This window comes from Talpa occidentalis, unplaced genomic scaffold (genome assembly GCF_014898055.3).
Source record: "Talpa occidentalis isolate TD23 unplaced genomic scaffold, MPIMG_talOcc4v2.1 talOcc4.8, whole genome shotgun sequence".
NCBI lineage: Eukaryota > Metazoa > Chordata > Mammalia > Eulipotyphla > Talpidae > Talpa > Talpa occidentalis.
The window spans coordinates 3,928,329-3,956,293 of NW_023605194.1; the positions used below are offsets into that span (position 1 = coordinate 3,928,329).

The 27,965-nt window shown below is 44.4% G+C and overlaps 1 protein-coding gene across 1 annotated transcript; it reads right to left on the bottom strand.

Moving 5' to 3' along the window:
• Nucleotides 1-199: 199 nt before the first annotated feature.
• On the bottom strand, nucleotides 200-27,939 carry ABRAXAS2 (abraxas 2, BRISC complex subunit). The gene is made up of 9 exons (XM_037496097.2): nucleotides 27,815-27,939; nucleotides 23,269-23,359; nucleotides 19,009-19,045; nucleotides 16,889-16,955; nucleotides 9,243-9,433; nucleotides 8,306-8,425; nucleotides 7,775-7,859; nucleotides 5,725-5,839; nucleotides 200-4,015 (listed from the first exon to the last, which is right to left on the bottom strand). The coding sequence occupies exons 1-9, from the start codon at nucleotides 27,911-27,913 to the stop codon at nucleotides 3,546-3,548; spliced, it is 1,275 nt and encodes a 424-aa protein (XP_037351994.1). The 5' UTR covers nucleotides 27,914-27,939; the 3' UTR covers nucleotides 200-3,545.
• Nucleotides 27,940-27,965: the final 26 nt, after the last annotated feature.

The following is a 27,965-nucleotide window of genomic DNA, read 5'->3' on the forward strand; positions in this document are numbered from 1 at the left end:
TCGGTCCTTCTGCCTGCTCTGCTTCCCGCTCTGGCTCTGGTGAGTTCTCTCACCCTCCCGCGCTTCTGACTGTACCCAGTGCATGCATAAACAAAACAAAACAAAACAAAAAACAAATAAATAAATAAAAACATGCCTCTATTAAAAAAAAATCTAAAAAAAAAAAAAAAAGAATGTTCCCTCCAGAGTAGAGTGCAGGAAATGATTCACGTGGCCAATGACACACCGTTTCTAAAGTCTTTTATTATACGCTCACTGCAGAAAAATTAGAAGACGCAAAACAGAAAAAATGGGGTGTGGGGGGAATCACCTGTTTTGCTACCACTCAGAGACAACACTGCTGGCACTCAGGTGAACGATCATCCTGCTTCCTGCCAACAGCATCCCATGGAGCCTTGTCCCCACACAAATCAGACCAGAACTTACACGCTGGAAACCAGTTTTCTTCATTTGCTATCTGGAAACTGGCTTTCCGTATCACGAAATTTTTGATGTGTACCTCGATCATTTTAGTAACTGCCGACTGTTTCTTTTGTGGGGGCACCAACTTTTAGCCATCCCACTATTATTAGGGTCCTTTTCTAGATTTTTTTTTTTTAAATGTCACAATGAACTCCCTTTTGTTGTCTTTCCACGAGCAAACGGCCACTTCTAAGTACTACATTCTGGGCATGTATAATATCTGGCACTCAGGGGGCGTCTTCTTGTCGATGTTCCAAGGTCTTGTTAGAAGGGGACTGCCCCCCATCTCCAGGGGTCAGAGGAACCCTAAATAGCCCACTAAGGATGCACGCTTATGTCCTGACTCTCCCGCCTTATTTAGGACATTACAGAATTCAGTCCGAAAAGAAAGGTAAGTTAAATTCCATAACTTTTCCCAAATCTCTTTGTCATAATATATGAAAAGTAAACATTTTCCATTATTTATTAGCACCACATTGGCAGAACTGGTTGCTTTGCAGCTCCTTTTCTAGCAGGGAGGCTTCCTGTGGCAAAGGACGAAACAGAACCGAGTGAAAGAGGGAAGATGAAACCCGCAGTGAAGACCCAGACCAGTCACAGCCCTTATTTCTATTTAGTTTTACAGTCCTCTCGGTTCTTTCTTTTTAACCTCTTTAAAACAGGATTCCCAGGCAGTCCATGTAAATGATTTTATTAAAGCAGTTGTCACTGAGCTACTGTCTCGAAGTTAAAGATATATCCTGAGGGTCTGGATGTTTGGGGGATGAGGTATCTCTTTTTGTGTTTTTGATCTTTCTCCAGAAAAGCCAATTACAACATGTAATTCAGCATTTCCAGACTTCTACGGAAGTAAAAAGAATCCAGTCTTCTTTTCTCTGGAGAAGACGCAGCGTAGAATCCTAGAAGGCTACAATCCATATTTTAAAGTCTTGCTGAAAACAGAGTGTCACCTGAGACTTGGGAAGAGACACCCCTCAACTGGAACAGCTCCCACGGAACCCAGAGCACATGCCTGTTGGGGCGGGGTGGAGCGGGGTGGTGATTCCTGAGACCAGAACACTGTGAGCTGTGCCACTGGGCGGGTGATCCAGGCCGAGGCATCTCTTCAGCCCAGTTCTTCTGTGGAAGGTTCTTCCCGGGGGCTTTCTAAGATTCAATTTTCTACTCAGTTGACCCTCAGTTCTCACGGAAACTGGATTCTCCACACCTTCTTGAAACCAACAGAAACATTTTACTAAATTGTGCTCCTGGATTTCCTCTGAAACCAACATAACAAGAAAAATCTGCATGGAGATGAGTTTTAATGTCCTTGAAAAACACTGTACTCATTCTACTAAGCATGGCCAGAATAAGTAAACTGAGGCAAGACCTGGTGAGAGAGACATTGAAACAATGGTACCATGATTAAATACAATTTTATTGTCACATTTAACTGCTTTGTCAGATACATTGTAGATTTCAGTACGGCATAAAAATAAAAAATATTTTCCTGAATGTCAACATCTGAACAGAGGAGATGGTGATGGCACTTCAAAAAAAAAAAAAAAATTAAATCCACACGGGTGCTGAAGCCACTCGTAGGTGGCTGGTCAAGACTGGAACACGTGAGCAGATAAAGTGGTCTGCGACATTCCAATCAAAGGGCAGTGGTGAGGCCAACGAAACCCAGACGCCCAGGGAGACGCAGACCCACGCTGTCTGAAGAACGGCAGTGTTTGCGTTTCATCGTTCAGACCACGTCACGCCTCTAGTTTTATATTGGAACTGGCATTCAGTGAGCAAACTCCTATAAGACCAAGCTACCAAGCCTCTGAACAACTAACAATTTCTTTATTCTTACAGGTCTGAACTAGTCCAAAGCAAGGGCAGTTACATCCCAAAGCTTTCGCTTCGAGGGCTGACAGCGTCAAAAACATTGCGTCTGGGCAAGCCGGGAGCTCATGTGCTCGCGACTGTCTTCAGCGCTTTCACACATTTTGGGCAACGCTAGGAAACAGGCGGTCATTAAATAAAAATACAAGTGCACCCCCAATGAAAATCTCAAGACAATCCACAATTATTCTTCAAATGGCAACTTAAAGAAAAGTATGGGTGTTCAGATTTGAAATAATCTTTATTCGCCAAGATTCCCAAACAGTTTAATAAATGTCTTTCCTCCACAAATAAAATTAACACTAGGATTTGTCAGAAGATCTAAATGAGTTATATCCTTTACGTATGAACTCGGCTAAGTCCACCACGTCTGGCATTTGCTCATCGTACAACTTGGGTCTGGAACATAACTCCCTTCTGTCATCACTGCTGTGTGTCCTCACTGAAGATTCCAGAACAGAGACCACAAATGTGGCCAGTGCAGCATCCCAGTCACTGTAATTCCCCCAAAGAAAAATAATTAATTTATTTTATGACATAATTATTTGGATGATGACTTACTGGTAATAAGTATTTCGACCACTTTTTTTAAAGGCAACCATTTCAAGGGACAATACGTATCGGGCTAGTAGAAAACAGTTGAAACGAAGCCCTCTCTTTCGACCTCACAAAGTCATGCAGACAGGATGGTGGGTGGGATTTGTTCCAATCAGGCTTTGTGGAATTATCAAAATTTCTTTTCTGGCAAAGATGAATTTGGTTCATCATAGAAAGAAGGTTCTTTGAAGGCTGCAGCTAGACTAGTTTCCCTTTGAAAAAGTAAATTTCAAGGCATGATAGTGCAAGAGGTAAGGTTTTGATTTATAGAACATTATAGACTAATTGTGCTTAGTCTCTAATTTCCAATTTATTTAAAGAACAGAAACTACATTGATAAGTTTCACTTTGCCTAAGTTGACCAGTACACCCATGAATCGCACCAGAATTAGGACAATTTGATTATCTTAATGATTTTCTCGTGAAACCTGACCACCGTCCAAGGGTGGAGACCCATGGGCAAGAGGCTCCTTGCAGTGCTGAGCCCCAGGGCGCTCCTCCTGGGAGTCCAGGTGTCCGAGAAAGCGGTTCTCTCCTCAGAGTAAGTCCTCAAAAAACTCTCTTAGTGAGTGATTAAGAAAAACAGCTCAGAGTGGAGAGTTTCTGTCGTTCCGTTAAATCTGGGAGGTCTGAGTGTTCCTGGAGCCCCCGTCAGGATGTGACACGGGGCGGGAATCCCGCGATTGTGAGTAGTCGCTTTCCGAGGGCTCTGTGGGGTCAATCAAATTTTCATAATCACTGTCGTCTGACTCCTCCACACTGTCTCCCGCTGCTCTCTGGGAAGGAGGGCGGTCCGCTGCACTCCCACGATACTTGAGTCCGGCACTGGTGGAAGCGTAGTTGGAAGAGCCCACGGCTTGAGGTCGAGGCATAAAGACGCTAGTCTCCACGCGAGAATGGCTCACAGTACTTTCTTGATTGTTTGGGTGAAAATCGGAGTAAGGAGGAGGAGGATCACAGGCCTCTGCTTCTCCCAGTGTACTTCGACCTTCGGCAGCAAAGCTGGAGTAGGGCGTGCAGGGACTGCACGCCGAGTCCAGGCTTTCCGAAGGCATCTGTCTGCTTGCCATCACCTGCTGCAACCCTGAGGGAAAACAGGAAGAAAACGGTAACACTTTTGACATGTTGACAGCTTGGCATCTCAATGCATTAAATGGTCAGCCTGAATGTTCTGGAAGTCAGGCCATGAAACTGAGCAACCTTCTGAAGCATTGTTGCCATCCTTACTAATAGTGCCGTGTCTGTCATGTCAGCAAAGAAACCAGAGATCAGAAACGTTAAGTCACTTGACCACAAGAACAGGCAGAGACTCAAAATGCAGGTCTTTCAGCTCTAAACCCTGAGCTGTTTACCCCTCGTGGCTGTCCTGTCCTGGGGACAGAAGGAGACAAACAGTCCTTAGCACCCCTCACAGTCACTGGAAGGGTGACTCACAGTTATGCTAGACAGGCTTAACACCAAAAAAGGTTTCTCTACAACCGCCTTCACACTACACTGCTGTGCCTCCTTCCCCTTCCAAGTGTTAGGCGCTCAGTTTCCAGGCCTGAGCATGACTTTGCTGTATGTTCTGAACGCTCGAGCACAGCCCCACAACTATGTGTGCGTTATCTTAAATAGGCTTGCCATTTTTAAACTATAAAAAATGACACATGGGCCTCCCCTTGTGGCGCAGGCAGTTGAGTGCCGTGCTGGGAAGCTGTCCGCAGCCTCTGCAGCATGGGTTCCATCCCGGCCGGCCAGCGAGAATCCCACACGGCGTGGCAGACCTCTCCTGTCTCGCCTGCTGCTCCTCTCAGCAGTACATTTCAGTCAGTCTGCTTGTTCTGTTCCCTGCTCTGTCTCTGGTGCATCCTCTCACCCTCCCGCGCACATCTGGCCTATACCCTGGTTCTTGTATGCATGAATAAATATTAAAAAAAAAAAAGACACATCATATAAAATTTAAGCAAGAACCAAGAAAATAAAAATCGCCCACAGTTCTGTCACCCAGGCCCTACTGTCAGAATTTTGGTAAAAGGAGCATAAGACTTGGGTTAAAAACACACATTTTAAGGGTCAGCTCCCAACGTCTTGCCTGAACTCGTTTCATTACCCAGCTGTCGTGTGCACGCACGTGTGCTTTAAACGTAGCTGAGACCCCACCTCTATCCTCTTATTTATGTCCTAGTACTTTCACTGAGGCCCCCGCCAGGCAGTCTAAGCCGTACACACTCACTTTGAAGGCTGCCCAACGCCTGAAAGACGCGCCCTGGTCTCACGCTCCGCTGCGGCTGACTCTGCCGCTCTAACAGGCTGCTGCCAAGATTCGATAAGGCTGCCATTAGCCTTCTTGTGCACAAACCCCTGCTTGCTTTTCTGATTATTTTTAGAAAAATATAATAGCAGAAATGAACCAGATTTCTCTTACCTGGAATATAACTTGGATTTTAACTGGTGGGCAAACATCCTTATTAAAATAGAAAATGTTGGGTCCTCCCTGGTGGCCCAGGGGTTAAGTCTCAGGCTATCACCACTGCAGCCTGGGTTCCATCCCCGGCCAGAGAGCTGTACCTGCCTGTGCGTCCTTCGGCCTGTCCCTCTGGGTCTGCTCTCACTTCCACGTCCAGTGACTCAAGCAGGATGAGACTAGCGCCTCCCTGCTAGAGCGGCTTCGCCACTGGGAATGCCCCCTCCCCAAAAGTTTAACTTGGGGCCTGATGAGTGTAGGCAGAATCAGATCCTTCGTGATATAATCTGGTGTTTAAAGCCAGACATTTCCCTGATACTGAACAGTGGAATTAATAGGGAACTTACTTCTTTCTTGTTCCTTTTCATTTTTCCTCTGAGTGATTTGTCTTCTTAATTTGTTCACTTCTGCCTGACAGGATTCAACAACTCGCTCACTCTTTTCTACATCCACACACACTGCCTGAGGGGAAAATGACAATAAGAACAATTCATTTCAAATCCAAGTAGGAGGCATTTCATAAAGACAGCATTGATACAGCCCAGGAGAACACAACCCTTAGTGGGGTTGGAAAGCAGACACAGAAGGTAAAACGAAATCGTAAAGGTCTGAGGAACAAGTATTACGTGTTAGTTACTGCTTTACTCTTTGCTAAAATGATTATGCCGTTTAGCTTATAAATTCTTGACAAATAAGGGTAAGCTTGGAAAGATTTAAAGTCTTTTTCCTGGTATTCATTTTTACTGAAAGGAAGAGGGAATTTTTGATACCAGTCTAACATACAAAGGAACAAAAACCAGACAGGAATGAGATGCTTTCATTGCTGGATTTATCATCAACAATCAAAAATTAGATGACACTAAGAGATTTGTCTAAGAGAAAATATTTGTAATTAGCAAAGTTGAAAAAGAAAGTAAGTTGCACAGCGCTGGATGGATGGATGAGGATGTGTAGGTACACAACGGAATACTACTCGGCCACAGCAAAGATGAAATGTTGCCACTTGAGGCACAGATGGACCTTTGACAGGATTACACTAAATGAAGTAAGTCATGGGAGAAAGACAAAGATTGTATGATTTTCCTCATCTATGGACTATAAAAAAAGCAAAATTAAACCCTTAGACTCTGACAACAGACTGGTGGTAACCAGAGAGGAGGGAGGGGGAGGTCTAGGAGGGGGTTGACCGGCGTGTGGTGAACGGCGACTGGACATCTGGTGGTGACGTGGAGAGAACATGTAGTCCTGGAGCCTGGACAGCGCTGTAAACTAATGTTACCTCAATTAAAACAAAACAACAAACCTGAAATATTTAAGTATTTTTTTCTGGAATTTCCCCATTACATGGTATACAACAAAGGAAAGGGGTCTCAAAGACAAGATGCAGTCAGCCCCATCGCATGCGCCCTGCAGTCAGCGCTGCGGACCCTGGGGCTAAGGAGCTGCCTGGTCAGCGCGACCGCGAGGCAGTGCTCAGAGTCCGAAAAATTATGAATTCAGGACAAAAAGCTTTTTTTCACTGCATGTTCCTGCCGCAGTGGAAAGAGCAGATGCAGGGAAGCCGGCTGCTCCTGGGTGAGTGGGATCAAGCCCCTGTCCTGCTGGGTGCCGTGAGCGAGGGGAAGCTATGGCCCGGGACCCTGCCCAGGAGCTGCTTCCCGGGGAGGGGGTTCCTGGCTACACTCGGGCTGCTCCCCGTGTTCAGCAGCTGCCTCGTGCCTCTCTCTCCTCGGGGTCTTCCTCCTGAAAGCCAGGCCTGCGGCTGGGGAGGCTTCCTCAGCCTGGCCACTTTCCTTCTTGTCCTCAAAGGCTTTTTTGTTCTCAGGGCTTTAGAGCAAATTACTCTTAAGAACACCCTGGGGATGATGAAAAGAACGTGGGAAAGTATTGTCAGCACCTAGCTCGGGATCTGGCTCGTAGGAGCTGTTTCCATAAATATTTGTTGCATGGATGACTAGGCAGGAGCAGGCTCCGCGCTCTCCTCCCACTAGACAGAGGCGGCTGGGGCAGAGCGAGCGAAGGAGAGAGAACCAGTGTGCCGAACTGTGCGCAGCAACGGTGGCTTCCAATGCGGCTGCAACACAGACCGTAAGGGCTGGAGACTCCAGCTGTGCAACCCTCCTTGACTCTCGGCTACGTCTCCACAGAGAAAAACACTGGCAGACACGGGATGTGGGTGTTAAACAGTGACACAGGGTCTGCGCTGTGAGTCCTGTCGGGCAGGAGCAGGGTTGGGTAGGCTGGCAGGAGGTGGCTCGCTGCACAGCTGACATTATTTTAGGAAAGTTCATTCTGGCATTTGGATCACAAGTGCTTCGTTAGATGGGAGAGTATCAAAGCAGAATTAAAAGAATTTGGGTAATAGAAATAATGCAAACTTGTAAATAAATCAGTTACCTGCACTTTCTCCTGCAGCGCGTTATAAACCTGATAAATTGCCCTGATGTCTTTCATGACTCCATCCTTATCAAAAAAGTCAGTACTAGAAGACAGAAAAAAAAGTCACCAAGTTATTATATTGGCTTAGAACCCAAAAAGCATTGTCTTGTGACTTAAATGCTCAACTCCAAGGTGACGTCCACTAGTGGATGACACAAATGAACAGACAACGTCCACGTGTACATTCTGCAGTGACCACGTCATTAGACTCAAAAACACACGCACTCTATCGCAACCTTTGCATCAATGGCAAAAATAAAGGAATAAGTTGTGGCAAATGATGACAAAAAGCAGTATTGGTGAAAGTAAACTCCCTTTCTAATAAGAATAAAATGTTGATATTACAGAGGTGGTGGTCTAGAGACTATCTCATTTTCCAATCATAGCAAACTTGATTTCATATTTCTCCAGAGATCTTTTAAATATTGTTAACAAAAGAAATATTGTTGACAAAGGAAGACAAACCATTCACGTTACTTTTCAACTTACCCGTGTTCTTTAATAACTTTGGCATAGCTCTGAGACGTATTTGGCACTGAAGACACTTTATACTCTTGCTGGCTGGTGTTGCCCAGGTTGGGAATAGTGAGGGAGAGCCTCTGATTATACCTGCAGGCGACAGTGACCCGGCTCAGGCTCAACAGGCTCAACGCATTGCTCTCCTGGGGAACGGGCCTAGGCGACAGGGGTCTCCTCCCCACACAGATGAACTAACAGCATGTCCCAGGGAGCCCCTTCCGCAATAACCCAAGGATGCAGGAAGCAGCCAACTCGACTGAGTGCAAAGGTCATGGCTCACGCAACTTCACATGCCCACAGAGACTAAGTGCTGAGGAGGTTGTAAGAAATACCTACTGATAAATTAACAGTCTTGAAAATGGCTATTTAACAATCATTTATTCTCCTGATGTCAAATTAATTTCTTCCACAAGTGAATTTCTAGAGGGAAGCCTCTCCGTCGTTTACAGACGCACCGTGACCATCAGATCTTTTACTGTTTCTGCTTTAACATGTTCATGGTGCAAAACCCTCATTAACCAGTAGGTGGATCAATTTTACAATTTTGTCTTTGAAATCTATGTTTCAAAATTACAATCACAATTCCAGAGCAATAAAACTGTATTTCTACATAAAAGATTATGGAGAAGCAAATGATGACTTCCAGTTGCTTATTCCTGTAAGGCTTTAGGCATAATTAACATGTCTTGCTAATGCATCTTGATTCAGAAACAATTCTAATTTATACAATTAACTGACAAGGAAAATATATTCTCTTACTACAAAAAGAAACAAAAAACCCTAGCTAAAAGAGACTTATCAAAGGTTTTCTTTAGAGATGCAATAAAATGCACATTTCTCAAAGCCATGAATCTCAACTGTATCATTTTCCCTGTTTACGCGCGGCTGGAAGGAACTCTTTCTTTACCTTCGATTTGGTCTAAAGAGAACGTATTCTAAAGCGTGAGTAGAATTGTTGGCGGTGGAGATGAAGCTGAAGAGAAGGAAAACGAGGTCAGGCACCCCGAGGATGCGGGTGAGCTGCTTGTGGATAACCTGCTCTCTGTACGACATCTGCTGTTGTGTGTTTCGCCGGAATCTGTACCACCCGATAACTTTCTACGACAAGAACATTAGAAAAAAAATAGTAAAGGTTGCATGAAACCTTAAAATTTAGTTCTGGAGGTATCCAAACACTTGTAAACAAACATTCATAGCAGTCTTTCCTACAACAGCCCCATACTGAAAACAACCCAGCTGTCCATCAACAGATGAATGGGAGGCCTCCCTGGTGGCCTAGGGGTTGAGTCTCAGCCCTATCACCGAGAAGGCCTGAGTTCAATACCCGGCCAGGGAGCTAACCCGCATGGCGCAGCAAACCTATCCTGATTCACCTCCTGCTCCCCTCAGCAGTGTATTTCAGTAGATCCGCCTGTTCTGCTCCCCACTCTGTCTCTAGTGAATCCTCTCACCCCCCGCACCTCTGGCCTACACCCCAGTTCTTCTATGCAAAAACAAATAAAAAACAGGTGAAAGAATGTGCAAATCGTTCATCCACACATGGAAAGTGATCACAAGGAGCAAACTACCCATATAATAGCCACATAGGTGAATTCCCAAATAACTATGCTGCGTGAAAAGAAGGCAGACTGCCTTTCCCAAAAGCATATGTTATAGGACTTTATTCATATAAAATTCCAGAAAAGGGAAACTAATTGACATGTGACATAAAGCAGATCTGTTGTGGGCCAGGATGGGGTGGGAAGAGGTCAGAAGAAGGGACAGGAACAGGGCCAAAGGAAAATTCTACAGATAAATTCACGATGTTACGATGATGGCAGTTTTACAGGAATACACATTTACCAAAACCTACGGAGAAGTTTGGTGTTGTTAAGCTCTAACTGTAAGCGTAACTAAACTGGCTAAGTGAATCAAACTGATATGCTCTATGGAAGAATATTTCTCATGATATGATTTTCTGGACATCTAGAGGATAGAGCCCCTAAGTAAGCCCCGGAAGCCCCCCCACAATGCTCCTGGCCCCCCCCACAGCTACCACATCAGAACCTCCAAGGGAGGCGTCAGGAACTGAATTTAAGATGATTTCCTTCTGTTTTTTCTTGTGCATACTAGTTTGAAAATCTCTGTTGTAGACACAGTTAATGTAATTCTAGATTAGAAAAATACTGTTCATATAGTTCTTTCTTTGAAATAAACTGAGTAAAACTTCTGTTTTAAGACGTAAAGGTAGTTTGAAACTGTTAAGTATCATGTTAAAATAATCACTACATTTAGATCACGTCTTGGCACCTTCATGTCGGAAGGGGACTCGCCGCTGAGCCCCTGTGCCAGTGCCCAGTCCGCTGTGTCACAAATATCTCTACTGTTATCACAACTCCTAAGGTGAGCCTTCCAAGTTTTCTCTGCTGAGTTCATGTCACATTCAAGGAACTCTAGGCAATGAAGTAGCAGTTCCTGCCCTCCAGGAGTAAGACTGAAGACACAGCATTTTTCAGTTAGTTTAAAGCCATCAATTCTGATATCCTTTAAATGAAAAGAAAATCAACACATTTCTGCCACCATAAACCTATAAAAGAGATGCTCTGCTCAGTCTCACACCTAATGGTGATGACGGAGACCCGGAACCTGTCTTTGGTGAACTGCACTAACTTCCAAATTCCAGTGGTCACAGATGGAGGTTGCAAGTGCAAAGTGGGTTTCCTTAAGGAAAAAACAAAACAGTAAGAAAAACTATCACTGATGGCAATAGTCACGTCTGCGAAGGCGGCCTACTTCAGCCAAAGCCAACATTCTGCTCTCCACACTGGCGTGAGCACCTATGTGGCCCGGGACACATCTCACACTCCACTTCTGCCCTGCAGGGACCGAGGCGACGCTCAGCACTTTGGCTGGATTCAGGAAATACTGCTGGTGAACAGAATCTGGCAAGTGGCTACTAGCTGAGGAGTATTGTTTTTTTTCCTTATGCTGATTCCCACTGTTCTATTTCATCTGTAGTTTCTGAAAAGTAGGGAGTCTTATGGATTTATTTTGGATAGCAACTGTTAGAAATCAACTTACTTAATATTTAGAAAAAGATGCCCCCCCCATTCTGATCAATGAAAGAGACGTCAAATTAATTGGTACCATGGCACCTCTGAGTCTACCTGTTAGAAAAAAGAAGCTGGTCGCAAGGCTAGAAAAACATCAGCAGTGGGACCGAAAACACCTATTGTTGAGAGCTAGGCTTGGGTCATGATGAAACACAATGGACCTCTTTCCTATCTTTGCTGATGCTTCATATGAATTTTTCACGAAGACTCTCCCCTCTCCTTTATGCTAGACATTTGCTACATTTTCTGAAACCAAAACAAAGTTACCCAACACTGGGCACATTATCAACTCTAGGTTGTGTTCTTTGGGGTCGTATAATGAATGAATGATATTAAGATGGCTATTATGTTTATCATTATTGATTTCACCAGATGCTTCCAGAAGGCAAAAATCTTCCTCTTACTTGCTTTTTTGGCCTTAGCCCAAAACCTGAAGCTGGTGTAAACTTCATTGACACAACGTGGATTCAGCTAGAGTAGAGGAGCACTTCAGCATGAGACAACAGGGCACCTACTGGGGGATATTCTTATCAAAACACTGGCCTTTATTTACAACTAACATTTTATTTTATTTTATTATTTATTTATTCATTCATTCATTCATTCATTCATTCAAGCACTGGGTACAGTCAGAAGCACGGGAGGGTGAGAGAATTCACCAGAGCCAGAGCGGGGAGCAGAGCAGGCAGAAGGACCGAGGTACACTGCTGAGGGGAGCAGCGGGCGGCAGGAGAGGTCTGCGCGCCATGCGGGACCCTCCTCCAGTGGCCGGGGAGCAGCTGGGGATCGAACCAGTGCTGCAGAGGCTGCGGGCAGCTTCGCAACCCAGCGGTCAACCGCTGCGCCACCGGGGAGGCCCTATAACTAACATTTTAAACATAGCATTGCAGGTGGTAAAATAAACTTTTTGAGGTGAAGACATAATTTTGTACCTTTTCTGGGAAGAAAACCCAAACTAGAATCAACTATAAAGTTTTTCAGTCTAAATGTTAGAAATCATCTATGCTTTTGCACTGAAAACTTGGATTTTTTCAAAAATCCTTAAAGGTTTATATTATGTGCATCACAGAAAATACAATGAAATATAATGGTGTAGTTCCTGCCCTTACCAAACACTATGGCAAATAATTTTCAAAGTACATTGAAGCACCAAACTCTTACCTTTAATTGAAAAAAAAAAAAAAAAAAAAAACCAAACATTCATTTTAGCAGAAAGTTCTATTAAATCAAAACTGCAGGTCACCTTTTAACTTTTTTGAGAATCTTGACCCCAGCAGAAACAAAGGTTGTGCTGATTGGTCTACTGTACTGGAGAACATCAAACCCAATTTAATTTTATTATTTTATTTTTTATTTTATTTTATGGGATTATTTATTATTTATTTTCTTTCTTTTTTTTTTTTTTTTTTTTTAAAAGATTTATTTATTTATTTATACAAGCACTGGGTACAGTCAGAAGCGCGGGAGGGTGAGAGAATTCACCAGAGCCAGAGCGGGGAGCAGAGCAGGCAGAAGGACCGAAGTACACTGCTGAGGGGAGCAGCGGGCGGCAGGAGAGGTCCGCGCGCCATGTGGGACCCTCCTCTGGTGGCCGGGGAGCAGCCGGGGATTGAACCGGCGCCTCAGAGGCTGCGGGCAGCTTCGCAACCCAGCGCTCAACCGCTGCGCCACCGGGGAGGCCCTATTTTCTTTTTTTTTAAACAATATTTGCCTCCCTCCAGCCCCTCAGATTGAGTCCCCATAAAATTTCCTTCCCTAAGGCACCTATGCACCATCACCACAGTCCTGTACTCCTCCCTCCCTCCCTCTGATCCCTCTCCCTCCTCCTCCCCTACAGGATGTCTCTGATTTATAATTGTCTGTTTTTGCTTTGTTGTGTTTTGTACTGTTATTATTTTTTTTTACAGTGATGTCTTAGTTGGGTCTCCTACATTCCTGATATAAGCAAAACCATCCGATATTTTTCTTTTTCCTTCTTGCTTATTTCACTGAGCATCATTCCTTCTAGCTCCATCCACGTTGCTGCAAACTGCATGAGTTTATCTTTCTTGATTGCTGAATGATATTCCACTGTGTATATATGCCACATCTTCTTGATCCAGTCATCTATTTTTGGGCATTTGGGTTGTTTCCAGGTTTTACCTATTGTAAATAGTGCTGCAATAAACATAGGTGTTCTTTTGAATCAATGTTTTTGTATCCTTTGGGTAGATTCCCTAAGAGTGGTATTGCCAGGTCACATGGTCCTCCAGAGAGCTTTCCACAGTGGCAGGACCAGTCTGCACTCCCACCAGCAATGCAGGAGCATTCCTTTTTCACCACATCCTTGCCAACATTTGTTGTTGCTTATTTTTTTGATATGTGCTGTTCTCACTGGTGTAAGGTGGTATCAGTGTGGTTTTGATTTGCATTTCCCTGATGATAAGGGATGTTGAACATTTTTTCATATGCCTGTTGGCTATTTGCATTTCCTCTTTGGAGAAATGTCTTTTAAGTTCTTCTGCCCATTTCTTGACCGGATTGTTTGTTTATTTATTTATTTATTTATTTATTTATTTATTTATTTATTTATTTTGAGCCGTGTGAGTTCTTTGTCTATCTTTGTGATCAGTCCCTTATCAGTTGAATGGAGTGCAAAGATTTTTTCCCAATCTGTTTTTGGGGTGTCGCTCTGTTTTTGGTTAATGTCTCTTTTGCTGTGCAGAAGCTTTTCAGTTTGATGTAATCCCAGGTGTTTATCTTTGCATTCACTATCACTGCTTTGGGTGATGAGTCTTTAAAGATGTTTCTGAGATATATGTCTTGTAGTGTTTTACCTGTATTTTCTTCTACATATTTTATGGTTTCAGGTATTGTGTCCAGTTTTTTCAATCCATTTTGAGTTGATTTTTGTGCATGGTGAGAGGTAGTGGTCTAGTTTCATTCTTCTTGCATGTGGAGGTCCCAGTTTTCACAGCACCATTTATTGAACAAACTGTCCGTGTTCCATTGCATATTCTTTGCTCCTTTGTCAAAGATTAGTTGTTCATAAAAGTGTGGCTTTATTTCTGGGCTCTCTATTTGGCTCCATTGGTCTATGTGTCTCTCAAACCCAATTTTAAAAGCCCTTACCTTAAATTGGAAATGTGCGCCTATCCACTACTGCTGCTCCAGAAAACAAACTACAGAGTAAAAGTCCTTTTCTTTTTTTCAGTTTATTTTCAATTATAGAGTAAAAAAGAAAAAAAAAGTATGAAACAAAGTCTCCCATCATCAGTCGTACCTCTCCACCCCTTTCTCAAAGCACCCCTTCTACATGTGATTGCCTTCCTTCTAGATCTTTTTCTGTCCAATTACACCCCCACTCAGACTTGTGTGTTTACATAAAATGGGCGGAAATTCTAATCTACTTTTTTCGTTTACCATGACTTGGAGATCTTCCTGTGAGGGCCTCCCTCATTCTCGTTCAGGGCATCTTTATATCTTGTAGTGTGGAGGGATCAACATAATTGACTTAACCTTCAAAGTTCTCACTGTTAAGCAAGGACGAAGCAAACATCCTTGTGTGCTGGGCTAAGGGGCCAAGGATTTAAAGCTTGGCTCCATCATTCCTTGCTGGTGACCTTAAGCAAGTTAATTAACCATAGTTGCCTTAACTGTAAAATGGGGTGACATTAACCACAATTTACCTCAAAGGGCTGTTGCAAGGATTAAATGTGTCAATACCTGGAAAATGTGGAGAGCAAGACCTGGCATAGAGTTCCAGTATTCAATCATGCCAGCTTTTCATATCTTTGTGCCTAGATGCAATTATTTACTTGGGCCAGATTCCTAGAGGTGGAACTGCACGTTTAAAATTCTATTATTGCAAAACTCTCCTTTAAATGTATCAATTTACATCCCCACCAACTACAGTTTCCCTGTTTCCCACAGGCTTGCCAACATTGGAAATTAGCAAGACTTTTATGCTTTTGCCAATCTGATGGGCAAAAATAATAGTGTCATGTAGTTTCCATTTGTGTTTTCTGATTAGGGTTGAATAACTTTTCATTTATTCCATAGTCATTTGTAGATTTCTTTTGTAAATTTCTTGTTCATACTCTTTATTCATTTTTCTTCTAATTTTTTAATCTATTTAAACATGAGACCTCCTGGTCCTTTTAATAAGTAGCTAATGCTCCAGAAAACTGTGCTCCAGCAAGAGCTTTTATGGGACAAATTTTCATTTTAGAATGTATAATGACAGTTTATGATCTGAAACATGGAAGGAAATGGAGTGAGGAAGTTAAGGCAGTGACAGGGTGAGGGAGGATAACCTGCCAAGAGGCTCCAGAATATCTACTCCCAGGCAGGCTGCTGAAAAGAGGAGCATGGGCCACACTGCCTGTGGCTGCGGTGACTCCCTCTCCAGCAGGACAGGTGGCCGGGCCACACTCTTCTGAACCCAAGCACCTCCCGGCCTGGCATCGTACTGGGAAGCCCTGCGCCTGAGAAAGGTCACTCGTCTATTCCCCTTGCACTCTAGATTCCGAAACCCTTCTTCAGACACCTCGGAACCAAGTCCCACACTGCCGTGATTCTTTTTAACACATAGATAATTTTTAAAAGGTTTTTAAAATAATACATGCTTCTAAACAAAGCGTTTAGTTTTGAGAAGCTGGATAGTTTTATGGGTACTTTTTTTCCCTCAACCTGTTTTTCCTAGAACGAATACACCCAGGTTAAAAAGTAAAATCCACACACATCACAACTGAGTAAGCTGTAAACGAGACCGTGTGATAATCTGCAGCTAGAAAATGCTGGTTCTTTTCCAAGTCTATTCGGACTTGTCATAATCAGAATATCATATGCATACGTTGACAGAAATAATACATACATGACCTTTTGGAAAAATCTCTATATTCAACATTAATTGAGCTTGAAAGAATGATATATCCAAAGGTGTTTGACTGCAGTTTCTCAGAATTATTTTTCTTGATTATAAAATGAAGGCATGGATATTAAATATTTACAGAATTATCTCTAAGATTACAAAGTAGAAAGATATAACCACTCAGAATCAACTTAATACTGTGGTATTCTGGGTGATAGTTCATTATTTAAAATTCTGATTTTTACATAATGGAATCATTCATATAGCAGGTCTGAGAATTTTTCCATTACATATTGTTTTACTAAACTGATTAACGCGGAACAAGATGGCATTATCCAAGGACCTGCTTTCATTATGTGTCCTTCACTTAAAGCAGCAGTTTCTAAGAACCTACTGATGAAGCTAAGTGAGGACTTACAGTATATATCTATTTTTTCTATTGATAAATTAGAAACGTTGGCTTATCCGCAAATTATCTTTAAAATCTACTAGTTAATGGAACACTTATATTAACATCAGATTAACTGCTTCAGTTTATCTTCCTTTCTGGTTTTAAGTTTGATGAGAAGGAATATTTCCAAATAAGCGTAGGCAACAAGCAGGACATACCTTTCTCCGGTCCTTGAGAATTCTGTCCAAACTCTCTTCATTAACTTTGCTTGCATAGTCATAAAAACTGTTTTAAGAGAAAAACAAATTTTATTAAAATCACATAGTACTATGACAAGGATATGCCTATCAGCTACATGTTTCCCTGGGACATCTAACCCTAAAAGTTGGTGATAGAGACCTGTTTTCAACAGCATACAGAGGCATTACACTAATCTAATCGCTTTATTGACAGAGGGATCTTTTGCATCACAAAGCCCTCAGGAGCCTGCCATACTCAGGGTGTGGGAGGCACTGACAGCAAGCAACTACAAAGCCTGTGGTTTCAAGTGGTTGTGACATCTTTCCCTGTTTTTAAGTATCAATTACTGATGAAAACAAAAAGAACATAAGAGGTCATTTTCTGTCACATAAAGGAAACAAAGCAGTTTATAAATTTTTAACGAGGCGCTCAGCCTGATGCTTTCGATTCCATTTCATTCTTGCCTGCAACCTGGGAGGTAAGCAGAGTTTGGGCCAACAAGTTTTATTCCCATTTCTGTAGCTGAAGACACTGAGGCTAAGGGACTGGGCCTGCATCAGAGCCGGGAGAGGGGAGGGTGGGGCACGAAGATGGTCTGTGAGACTACAGACAGTGCACACGCCCCTAACCCAGACCCAGGACCAGAGTCCTGCCAGCTAGGGCAGGGGTGGGGGTAGGGGTGGGGGAGGGTGGCGGTTTTCAGAGTGCCACCCTTCCTGCACACACTGTAAGCCCAGGCTTAGAGGTGTAAGTTCTCTGAGCTGCGGTAAAGAGCAGTGAACTGGGAGCTCGGACACCAGCTCAGGCCAGGGCTGCGTCGTACTATGCAATCTCATGCACACTGCCAACGTATCTGGCTTCCACTTTCTTTTTTGCAACACAGTTGGAGGGCTTCTTTCAGCTCTAAGGATGGTGAGTCTACGATTTAAACTTAGTTAAATTCATGTTCTGACACCACTTTGCTGCCAGCATGTTCAGGAATCCCTCAGAAGGGTAGGACAGGACACATGGAGCAAAGCTGTGGACGGTCAGAGCCAAAGCAGACTCACTTCCACAAACCAGGCTAAGGCAATGGGTAGATTAGGGTCTGAATCACTTCATTTGCTCTGAGATTCTTTTCCAATGAACTCAGATTGCTCGAGCGCTCCCACTCCTTTAGGCAAGTGTGATGAGAGAGAGGAGGGCTACGGCCACCTCGAGGTCTCCTGCACAGGCAGCCCTCTAGCAAGATGACAGTCCCCTGAAATAATCACTGGGATGTGAGTGTGTGGGGTGTGGGACACCCCAGGGGTCTGGGTGGGCTGAGAATGGGAGAGAGGTCCCTGTGAAACTGCAGGGGTCACATAGCAGGACAAGCCAGGTAAGGAGGGTGGGTGTGCTGACCAAACACCAAGTCCTCCTGGGTGGTCAGCCTGGGAGGCGAGCAGGGGCCTGGCTTCTGGAAAAGCAGAGGTAGGGCCCCAGGGTGGTTTCACAAGCACAGAGTTCAAATCGTCACCCAGTCATCAGTGGGAGCACTTGGGGACAAGGAAGAAGGCAGAGGCCTAGGCAGTGGCTGAGGGAGAAGTCTGGCTGGGAGATACTAGCCTTTCTCCCTTACCCTTCCCCCGCCATGAGTCTCTCTGTCTTGTTCTCCCTTCTGAATGTCTCTCCTCCATTTTTCCTGTCTGTCCCTTACCTGGTCATAATCTGTAACCGGTGTATGTGGACTTCAACATGAAAAAGAAGTTTAAGTTCTGTTTCCCTGTATTTTATACTTGAACACAGAACTTTTTAAATTTCTCTTTAAAAACCCCCTTAAACCATTTTACCTACTAGTGATCCTTGATTGCCTTCCTTTCATTTGGCTCAAGAGCTTTCTAAGCAGGCTGTTCTAGACCATTCTAGGCCACGGAGGACAACGACAACACTGTCTCCCACCTCCTTTCCTAACCTAACCTGCCACCATGTGGACTCTGGGCTCCTAACACAGACGTGGGTTTGGAGGGCCTCCCTCAGTCACATGTAGGTTCACTGCCATGACCAGCTGCAGGCCGCAAGGCACTGGTTTTTAATCCATTAATCTTCTAACAAGGACAAAAAGCAAGATATGGCTTACCTAAAAAGTTTGGAACAAGGTTGATGGTTATGGATTTCTGTAATTAGAAGAAACACACCTCACTCAGTTAATCATGTAAGACAAAGACAACTGAAAAATAGCCCAGCATTTTTTTTTCCCAACCAAAATCTTAGTAGAGACAGCTGTCCTCATCCCCACAGGCACTGTGTGTGCATGAGTGAGGTCATGCGTTTTTTAACATTCAAACTCAGGGACACATTCTCTGCATGGCATCAAGGCGAGGAAGAGCACCCTTCATTTGTCCCTGTGTGAGGAGCTTCTCTCAGGCAGGCCCAGCTCTCGTGCCCTGGGTCAGCTAAGCCGAGCTTGAGGGGAGAGACACCAGCGGCTGGCAGTGCTGAAATGGTGGGTCAGGAGCTGTGACCCAGCCTGGGGAGGGGAAGGGCTCTCCCACTCTCCATCAAAAACCTGGTAACTCAGGACACCCTGGGCCGACCAGCGCCAAGGGAAACAGTCTTTGTGAAGGCAGGTCCTAAAGGCTTCTGAAGACTGCTGAGGTGAACCAAAGCGGCCGATTTCTTCAGGCTCTTCAAGCAGGAGACCGAGGGTGGGGCCGCTGTGAGACCATGAGACTGACTGACCATTCAAGTCTATTAATAACTTCCTCCTGGAGAGTCACTTGGTCCCTGCTGTTTACAAAGCCATAGCTGTAGCGTTCTAGGCTACATTTTTAACTTGATTAAAACGAAACCACAACCGTACAGGACAGGAGGCTGTGCCCAGAAGCTTCTGTGCTGATGTCAGTGTTGCTGAGCGCGAAGATGCACGCCGAACTTCCTCAGGAGAGGAATATTCATTTGCCAAATGTGGCTGTTGATAAGGTAAGAAAACCTTATCTAGAAATATTTCCTTCTTTTATCACCAAAAATGATAGTCCACCACCGCAAGTTATCTCAGAGACGCTGGAAGGTAATTAGGCTGTGAAGCATTTTTAGCAAAAATATGACCTAGAGTTCAAGAAAAAGGAAAAACTATCTTCTACTTGAAAGAACATCTATTTTTTTACTCTCCAAAAGGGTAGGTTTATAAAAAGGAGAAGGCGCCTGCACGGATGTAGGCAGGCGGGAAGAGCTGCCGCTGCTGTTCTGCCAAGGAAAGAGAGGCGAAGAGAGACACCTGCACGGGCACGGGGCAGGAGAGCTGCCTCCAGAGCATTTTAAGTAAGTCCTAGAGCAAGTTCTGAACTCTGGGCACACGCTCCTGTCACATCTCTTTTATGACTTACAACCTGGCTTAGACACGCTACATGTGCTCTAGAAAACAAGTGGTATCTTCTAAAGAAAGCCAAAGTTTTCTTAGAGTTTTTGCTATAGCAGAGACCTCCACGAAACAGAGTGATGGCCTCACCCTCGACAAAGCTGCAGGTGGGAATGAGGCCGGGGGACTGAGCTCTGGGAGGGGGCAGCCTCACCTCAGCTGAAGGTTCCTCTGCCCACAAAGCGCATGGGCGGGCAGATTCCTGTTCGCGCACCGGTGGCCTCTCTGCCTCATTTCTCTCACAGTCTCCACCGGGGGTGCTGCTGTTCCTACCCTTCAGTCTCGGCTTCTCCTCCTGGTGGGTGACCGGCACCCCCCTCTCTCTCCATTTCTCCCACTGCTGCTAGGCCTCATTAACTCAGGAAGACTCAGTTGTGGCCTGCCCCCTCCACTCCCAGGACTCAGGGGGGACAGCTCTGCTTACAGTGAGTTAGCGCAGCTCTGAAAATTAATACGCATTCAAAACAAGACACTGACACTTCAGACACAAAATGTGTTGTTCTCTATAGAGTCCTCCTTTTTGTGTGGCGTAAGCAAACATGTCTGGGCATGGACTCAGGCATTTTTCAATAAAATAAGTGTGGTCCATTCAAGTCATTTTAACCAGCTTACTCTGGAGGCTATGCTCTGCCAGAACATTCCTCCCCACTCTGGGATGGAACAGTGCTCCTGGCCCTTTACCTCACATCTGGCCTTTCAACCTAGGTTTTCCAGGGTCCTAGTTGACACTTTCTAACATATATTTTTAAAAGAAAACTATTACAATGAAAATCATACATTTAAGATAATATTAGCAAACGCTTTGTCCATGAGATCCATAATTGTTTCAAATGATGACTTGAGTGCAGCAAATAATTAAAGGTTGTGCAGCAAAGAATGGCTATCCAAGTCCTTTATGAACTGGACTCTACGGCTGATGCAGTCTCCACAGGGACTGGTATTTTCTGCAAAAACTAGAAGTTTATGAATCAAAGCCTCAGTACATTATATTGTCAAATCTGAATTATTTTAGCATTCCATTTCTTAAAATTAAGTAGCCAGAGGGTCTCCCCGGTGGTGCAGCAGGTTGAGTGCAGCGCTGTGGAGATGTCCGCAGCCTCTGCAGTGCAGGTTCGAGTCCCAACAGGCCAGGGAGATTCCCACATGGTGTGGCAGACCTCTCCTGTCTCGCCTGCTGCTCCCCTCAGTAGTATTTCGGTCCGTCTGCCTGGTCTGCTCCCCACTTTGTCTCTGGTGAATCCTTTCACCCTCCCGCACCTCTGGACTATACCCCAGCTCTTGTATAAAAATAAATAAATCTTTAAAAAACAGAAACAAAAACTTAATAAAAAAATTTAAGTAGCCAGAATACTGATGATAAGTACTGATTTTGTGATCGTGCCAGATTAGAGAGTTGTTTCTTGCACTTTGCTGTCAGGCAAGTACAACTGACAGTTTAACCTTCATTTGTCAAATGAATTTTGAAACCCAAGTGCAAACAAGAAATAACTGCACAGGTGTCCAATGAAACCAAAGTCTCGATTTTAGAATTTCAAAGAGTTAAGTAAAGCAAAACTAAAAACAGCTATCCTCTGCGTATCAATTCTTTAACAAGCCAGTACTGTGATAGGTGGGTCTGACAATTCCAGCCCATTCATTCTCTTGTCTTTCCCAGGTCCAACTCCCCCTCATTCCTCACCCTGGTCCCCCAATTCGGGTGCTAGAAGGCCATCAGGCTTGAGACCAAAGAGTGAACCTCAATGTGACCTCACCTCCAGCCGTCCTCCAAACCACTCACCTTCCCATATTCTGAGTCTCACAGAATCACACCAGAGGAAGGCCCTGGGTGTTTTCTGTGCTCCTGGCTCTGCGTTCCTCTAACTTATCACCCACGGACCCGAAGTTTACCTTCCTGACTTCACCCACTAGCAATTTCTTCCAACATATGGGGCTTTCTTTGTTTCTTTCCTACAACACTCATCTAGCACTGTCTGGTATTTCTGCATACTTGTCTCAATCTCCCCATGCTGCTAGAAGGAGCTTCCTCTGGCACACACCTTGCATGTGGACATCCTTCAATAAATGTCAGCTGCATAGATGAATGAGATGCCCTCCTTGGCTCTGAATTGCAGCATATGCTGCTTAGTGAGATGCTCAGAGTGCAGCAAAAAGGACTGGGATCCTTATTTAAAAACAGAGTGTGGGGCCTCCCCGGTGGCGCAGCGGTTGAGCGCTGGGTTGCTAAGCTGCCCGCAGCCTCTGCAGCGCCGGTTCGATCCCCAGCTGCTCCCCGGCCACCGGAGGAGGGTCCCACATGGCGCACAGACCTCTCCTGCTGCCCGCTGCTCCCCTCAGCAGTGTACTTTGGTCCCTCTGCCTGCTCTGGTCCCTGCTCTGACTCTGGTGAATTCTCTCACCCTTCCGCGCTTCTGACTGTACCCAGTGCTTGTATAAATAAATAAGTAAATAAATAAATAAACAAACAAAAAAAAAGAGTTCTCCTTTAAAAACAGAGTGTGAGCATCTACAACTTCTCATCTCCTTCCCCACAACCCCTCCCCACCCACCCTCAAGGCTGTGCAGGTGCAGCCAAAAGCTTCGGCAAACAAGCTGAACATCTTGCCAGATCCCTCCTGGAAGGACCACCACAGCATATCCTTTCATTAGAGATGAGGTCACTGGGTGTTGGCAAGGGGGATAGCCCAGTTTGCATAACTGATGCTAACCATGGCTTTGAAGTGACTATCAAGTGCATTAGGACACAGCAATTCAGTGAGAGGCAGAGCGGCTGGTGGGTGAGGACGGTTACTGAATACCTACACTCACGGCCATGCTCTGTAAGTTTACACTGACTGCTTCACTTTATGAGCCAAAATAATCTGCGCTGTGATTTGGGTTATCTTCTACGTACTCTTTCAATCCTGTAGGAGGCAGTTAAGGGCCCTAGGACATACCGAACAGCATACATGCAGAGAGAAGCCGGCGCAGCACTGGCTCACTCACCAATCACTTGCAGAAACTCTGTGTTGCTGATCTGGGAGTCGCTGATGCTGAAGGTTTCCTCTTGTCTTACCTCTCCCAGCAAAAAGCCTTCCTAAAAGCAATAAAAGAAAACATTTGCAGCCAAGAGTAAAGATGACCTTTTTTACTGGAGTTAAGAGGAATTGAGGACATAATTTTATAATAATTTTGACAATAATCCAAACAAGTTTGCCACGTAAACTAATATAGACCAATATGCAAGACAAAACGAATCTGAACTACAGCTATTTACTGGATTGCTTGAAAAAAGGATTCCATGGCTAGGTGAAATACTTTAATCCCTTCAATTATTCTGGTTTTTTTTTTTTTTTACATTTCTCAAAGGGAGGGAAAGTTTATTGCGCCCCGGGTGGACCTCACAGACCCAAGGCGGGGGTCAGTGGAGTCGCGCCTATTCTGTTTTTTGCAAGTAAAAATAAGGAGTGATTCATCATCATTTAAATCCTATGAAGTGTAATAAAAAAAATCAAAAATCTCAGGAAGCAGAAACAGTCCAAGGTTGTTTTCCTGAGACAGCATAAAACTGATTTCACTCATTTAAAACACAGCTAACGATAAAAGAATAAAGAAGTTAACACAACGCCCAACTAATTGCTCTTGTACAGGCGGACATGGGAAATCAGGTAAATCTCCATCACTCTCACATGAAAATTTTTCTTTCATAAATGCAGAGTTAACTGAGAGACACTTCTGGAGAACATACACCGTCAAGAGCAATTCTAGATTACTCAGTGCTGAACTTACTGTTCAAGAGCCTGGTGTCAAGTTCAGTGCAAGTTTGGCTGGAAAATATACACTCTAAATCTCAAGGAACGTCCCTGTAGAAAGCGTGAACTCACATGCTGTCCTGGATCTCCCTCCCCACATGCCCACATGGCTCACCACCCTTTCTGCCATCAGGCCCTTTACTGAAATAGCACCTATCAGAGCCTTAGGAGAGGCCTTCCCCAGCCAATGCCATGACACATTGTCTGCCAGGCATTCTTTTCCCTTCACCCTGCATCTTTTTCTTCCTGGTCTTCTCACTCACATATTACATGTTCAGATAAATAAATAAATGCCTACCTCCCACTAAAATCTAAGCTTCATGAGGGGAGGGAGAGCTTATTCATTGCTATAGCTTAGCACCTAATAAAGTACCCCATACCAGGGCCTCCCTGGTGGCGCAGGCGGTTGAGTGCCACACTATGAAGCTGTCTGCAGCCTCTGCAGCACAGATTTGATCCCCACCAGCTGGGCGAGAATCCCACACGGCGCAGCAGACCTCTTCTGTCTCGCCCACTGTTCCCCTCAGCAGTGTATTTCGTCAGTCTGCTTGTTCTGTTCCCCTCTCTGTCTCTGGTGAATCCTCTCACCCTCCCATGCATCTGGCCTGTACCCCGTTCTTGAATAAATAAATCTAAAAAAAAAAAAAAGCAAACAAACAAAAAACCCAACAAAGTACCCCATACCTAGTAGGGGCTCAATAAATACTTGTTGAATAAATTTGTTGAAACAATGTCCTTGTACTATATGACTGTCTATTCTAGGTAGAGTCCTCAAATCAATTAGAGAAGTTTCCTAGTTTTAAAACATTTCTTCTTGGATATGAGAATCTGTGGGGGTGAGGAGGGAGAGACAGATGCTTTACAGCATAGCCCTGGATTGCATTAGGGGAATGGATTGTTCTAGAATCTAAAAGTCACGTATAGGGCATTTCTCAAACTTGAGTAATATATAGATTACTTAAAATTTTTTTTCAGACCTGAGGGAATCATCTCCTAAAGAAGTTTGGTTAATCCTATGAAAAATTTTCAGTTACGAGTTCTCATTACAAAAGAGAAGTTTTGTTTGCAACAGATTGAGACATTTTTTAATCAAAGTGGAAAAAAAAAAAACCCAATTTCAAATCCCTATAGAACTTTAGCCCTTAAAAACCTATCTAGGGCCTCCCCCGTGGCGCAGCGATTGAGCGCTGGGTTGCGAAGCTGCCCGCAGCCTCTGCGGCGCCGGTTCGATCCCCGGCTGCTCCCCGGCCACCAGAGGAGGGTCCCACATGGCGCGCAGACCTCTCCTGCCGCCCGCTGCTCCCCTCAGCAATGTACTTCATCAGTCTGCCTGTTCTGTTCCCTGCTCTGGCTCTGGTGACTTCTCTCACCCTCCCACGCTTCTGACTGTACCCAGTGCATGTACAAACAAAACAAATAAACAAATAAATAAATAAATAAAACATGCCTCTATTAAAAAAAAAAAAACCTATCTATATATTCCTAGTGTTGGACAGACGAGGAGTGACAGATTTTTGCAACAACACAAGACTCCTACTTCAATTTGAATCTCAGATAAACAACAAATAATTTTTAGATAGCATTTGGCATATACTTATACTAAAAAACAAAACAGAACCAAAAACAAAAAAAATCACTTCTCTGAAATTCAAATTTCAGTGAGTGCCCTGTATTTTATCTAGAAACTCTGTCATAGTCCTCAATTTGAAAAGTCAGTGGTGATGTCAAGATACCCTAAAGCCCCATATAAAATGAATGCTAATTTATCTCCTGGTCTGGATTATAGGAGCCACTGTTACTTTCCAGTAGGAGTAAGCAGGCTACAGTGTGTGTGCAAAAACCAGCCTAATGCTGCTATTGTTCAGTTCATAAGCTAAGAATGGTTTCTACACTTTAAATTGGTTAAAGAAAAATGGGGATGCTATTTTATGACATGTGAAATTATATGAAATCCAAATTTCAGTGTCCATAATTAAAATTTTATTGGAACCAGTCACCCTTATTTATTTATTATCTATGGCTGCTTCTTCCTACAACAGCAGGGCTTAGTTGCTATAGAGACCAAAAGGCTAGCAAAGCCTAAAATATTTACTACTTGTAAAATATTTACAGAAAAAGATTGCTCTACAGAATAATATAAACTCTAGCTCTATAGAATAATGAGTGGTTTCAAGGTAATTTCTTGCCTGGACAAAACAAGAATGTACTGTCAAAGTAAATTCTTGGTTGTTAACTTTAAAATAAATAAAATTGATATGACTTTAAAGTATTACACACATATAATTATGGCAAGGTTAATATAAACAGGTATGGTCATGTAAGATACAGATACTTATGGCAAACTACTGCCATGAGTGAAGGTTTCTGAGAAGCCTACTTAGCGCCAGGCCTGGCACACTGCAGATATTAAAGACGTATCTCTTGAAGTAAATTAGTAATAACCTAAGTAACATGACCATCTCACAGCAGTTGTAGAAAAACAATCCACTTTTCAACAGGTAGCTGCTTATTCTTATAAAAGTCTTGCTTTATACAGAAATTGTGTTATGACCAGGCTCTCCAAGAAGTAGAGCAGCAAAGCATTATTGAAACAATAATTAATATTTCCACCAACACTAGGAGTATCCAAACCACCTATATGTGAAACTGCCTTACATTATTAAACAACTGGCTGCAGTATCAAAGGCGGCTGCCTCTGTAAACACCCATGTTTTGTATATTCCTATCATTAATCTCTTCCATCATCCCTGACGAGATGAAAGGAATAATTTAATGCCATCCAATTTACTAATGGAATCACATCTCTATGAACTCAGTTTTTATTAATGGAAACTAATATTGATGACATCAAACCAAATTCAGTTCCTTCTTCCGCCAGCCAGCACCCACAACCACCGTGTCCACACCTCTTATTTCACGAATTTGAATTAACTCACTAGTAACATCTTTTAAGATCATCCTTCAATGTGGTGAGTAAACTAAATACATGCTTTAAGATAAAAAATTTTCTAATTTCACAAACAATGCCCATTCGGAGACCCATGACACTGAAAGACCATTGAAAATAGACATTGAGGCAGACTGGCTCTGCTCCCTCTCCCAGCTGCAAAGCCTTTGCACATCCGATCACTCACACACTCGCCTGCCACTTCCCCATTTCGCTGCGACTACTTCCGAGGCCTCAGAACATTCGCCAAGGAACTAAACATGCAACTTCGAGGCAAGCAGACCTCACAGAACGCTCCTGTTTACGTTCTCCATTTTCCATCGAGGCAAAGAAAACACACGGCTGGATCTAACAAGTAAGAACAGTGGCAGGTAGTGCTTCCCTCGTCGCACCCCGAGACAATCGCTGGGCCCGGCGGGCGTCGCTGAAGCCGCCGCCAGCCCCTTCGCGACCCCGGGCGCTCCTCGCAAGTCCGGCCGCCCGGGTCTCAGGGAGTGGCAGGCGCTCGGTCTCCACTGGGCGACTCCTGCCACTGCCAGCCGCCAGGCGAGACAGCTTTGCTAAGTGCCGGCCGGCGGAGAGCGGAGGCACCGAATGAGGGGCCCAACCCGAGGGCGAAGGAGCCGGGGCAGCAGCGGCTCGCCGGGGTCGGGAGCCGCCCGGTTCACTAGCGATTCGGGCCGGCCCGGGAGCCAGGGGAGCGAGCCGAGACTGGCCCCTGCTAGGCCGCAGGAGCCGTCCCGAGACGGAGGCGGGAGGCCCCAGCGGCCGCGACTGGGGGCCCGGCACCTACGTGGTCGGCGTTGCTGTTGGCGCTGTGGAAACACACAGCGCTGAAGGTGTAGCCCGAAATGGAAGCCGCCATGATGGAAATCTCCAAATCCCCCATCATGCTCTGCGGACGGCACACAGCCTTCCGGCCGGCCCGCCCCGGCGCATCCTGG

What these genes read in the sequence shown, in the direction of transcription:
- ABRAXAS2 (XM_037496097.2), bottom strand. Translation starts at nt 27,913, where the DNA reads ATGATGGGGGATTTGGAGATTTCCATCATGGCGGCTTCCATTTCGGGC. An exon ending in AGAGTTTCTGCAAGTGATTG is followed by an intron (nt 19,046 to 23,268) that starts GTGAGTGAGCCA and finishes TTCTAATTACAG; the next exon opens with AAATCCATAACCATCAACCT. An exon ending in TTCTCAAGGACCGGAGAAAG is followed by an intron (nt 9,434 to 16,888) that starts GTATGTCCTGCT and finishes TTCTTGTCGTAG; the next exon opens with AAAGTTATCGGGTGGTACAG.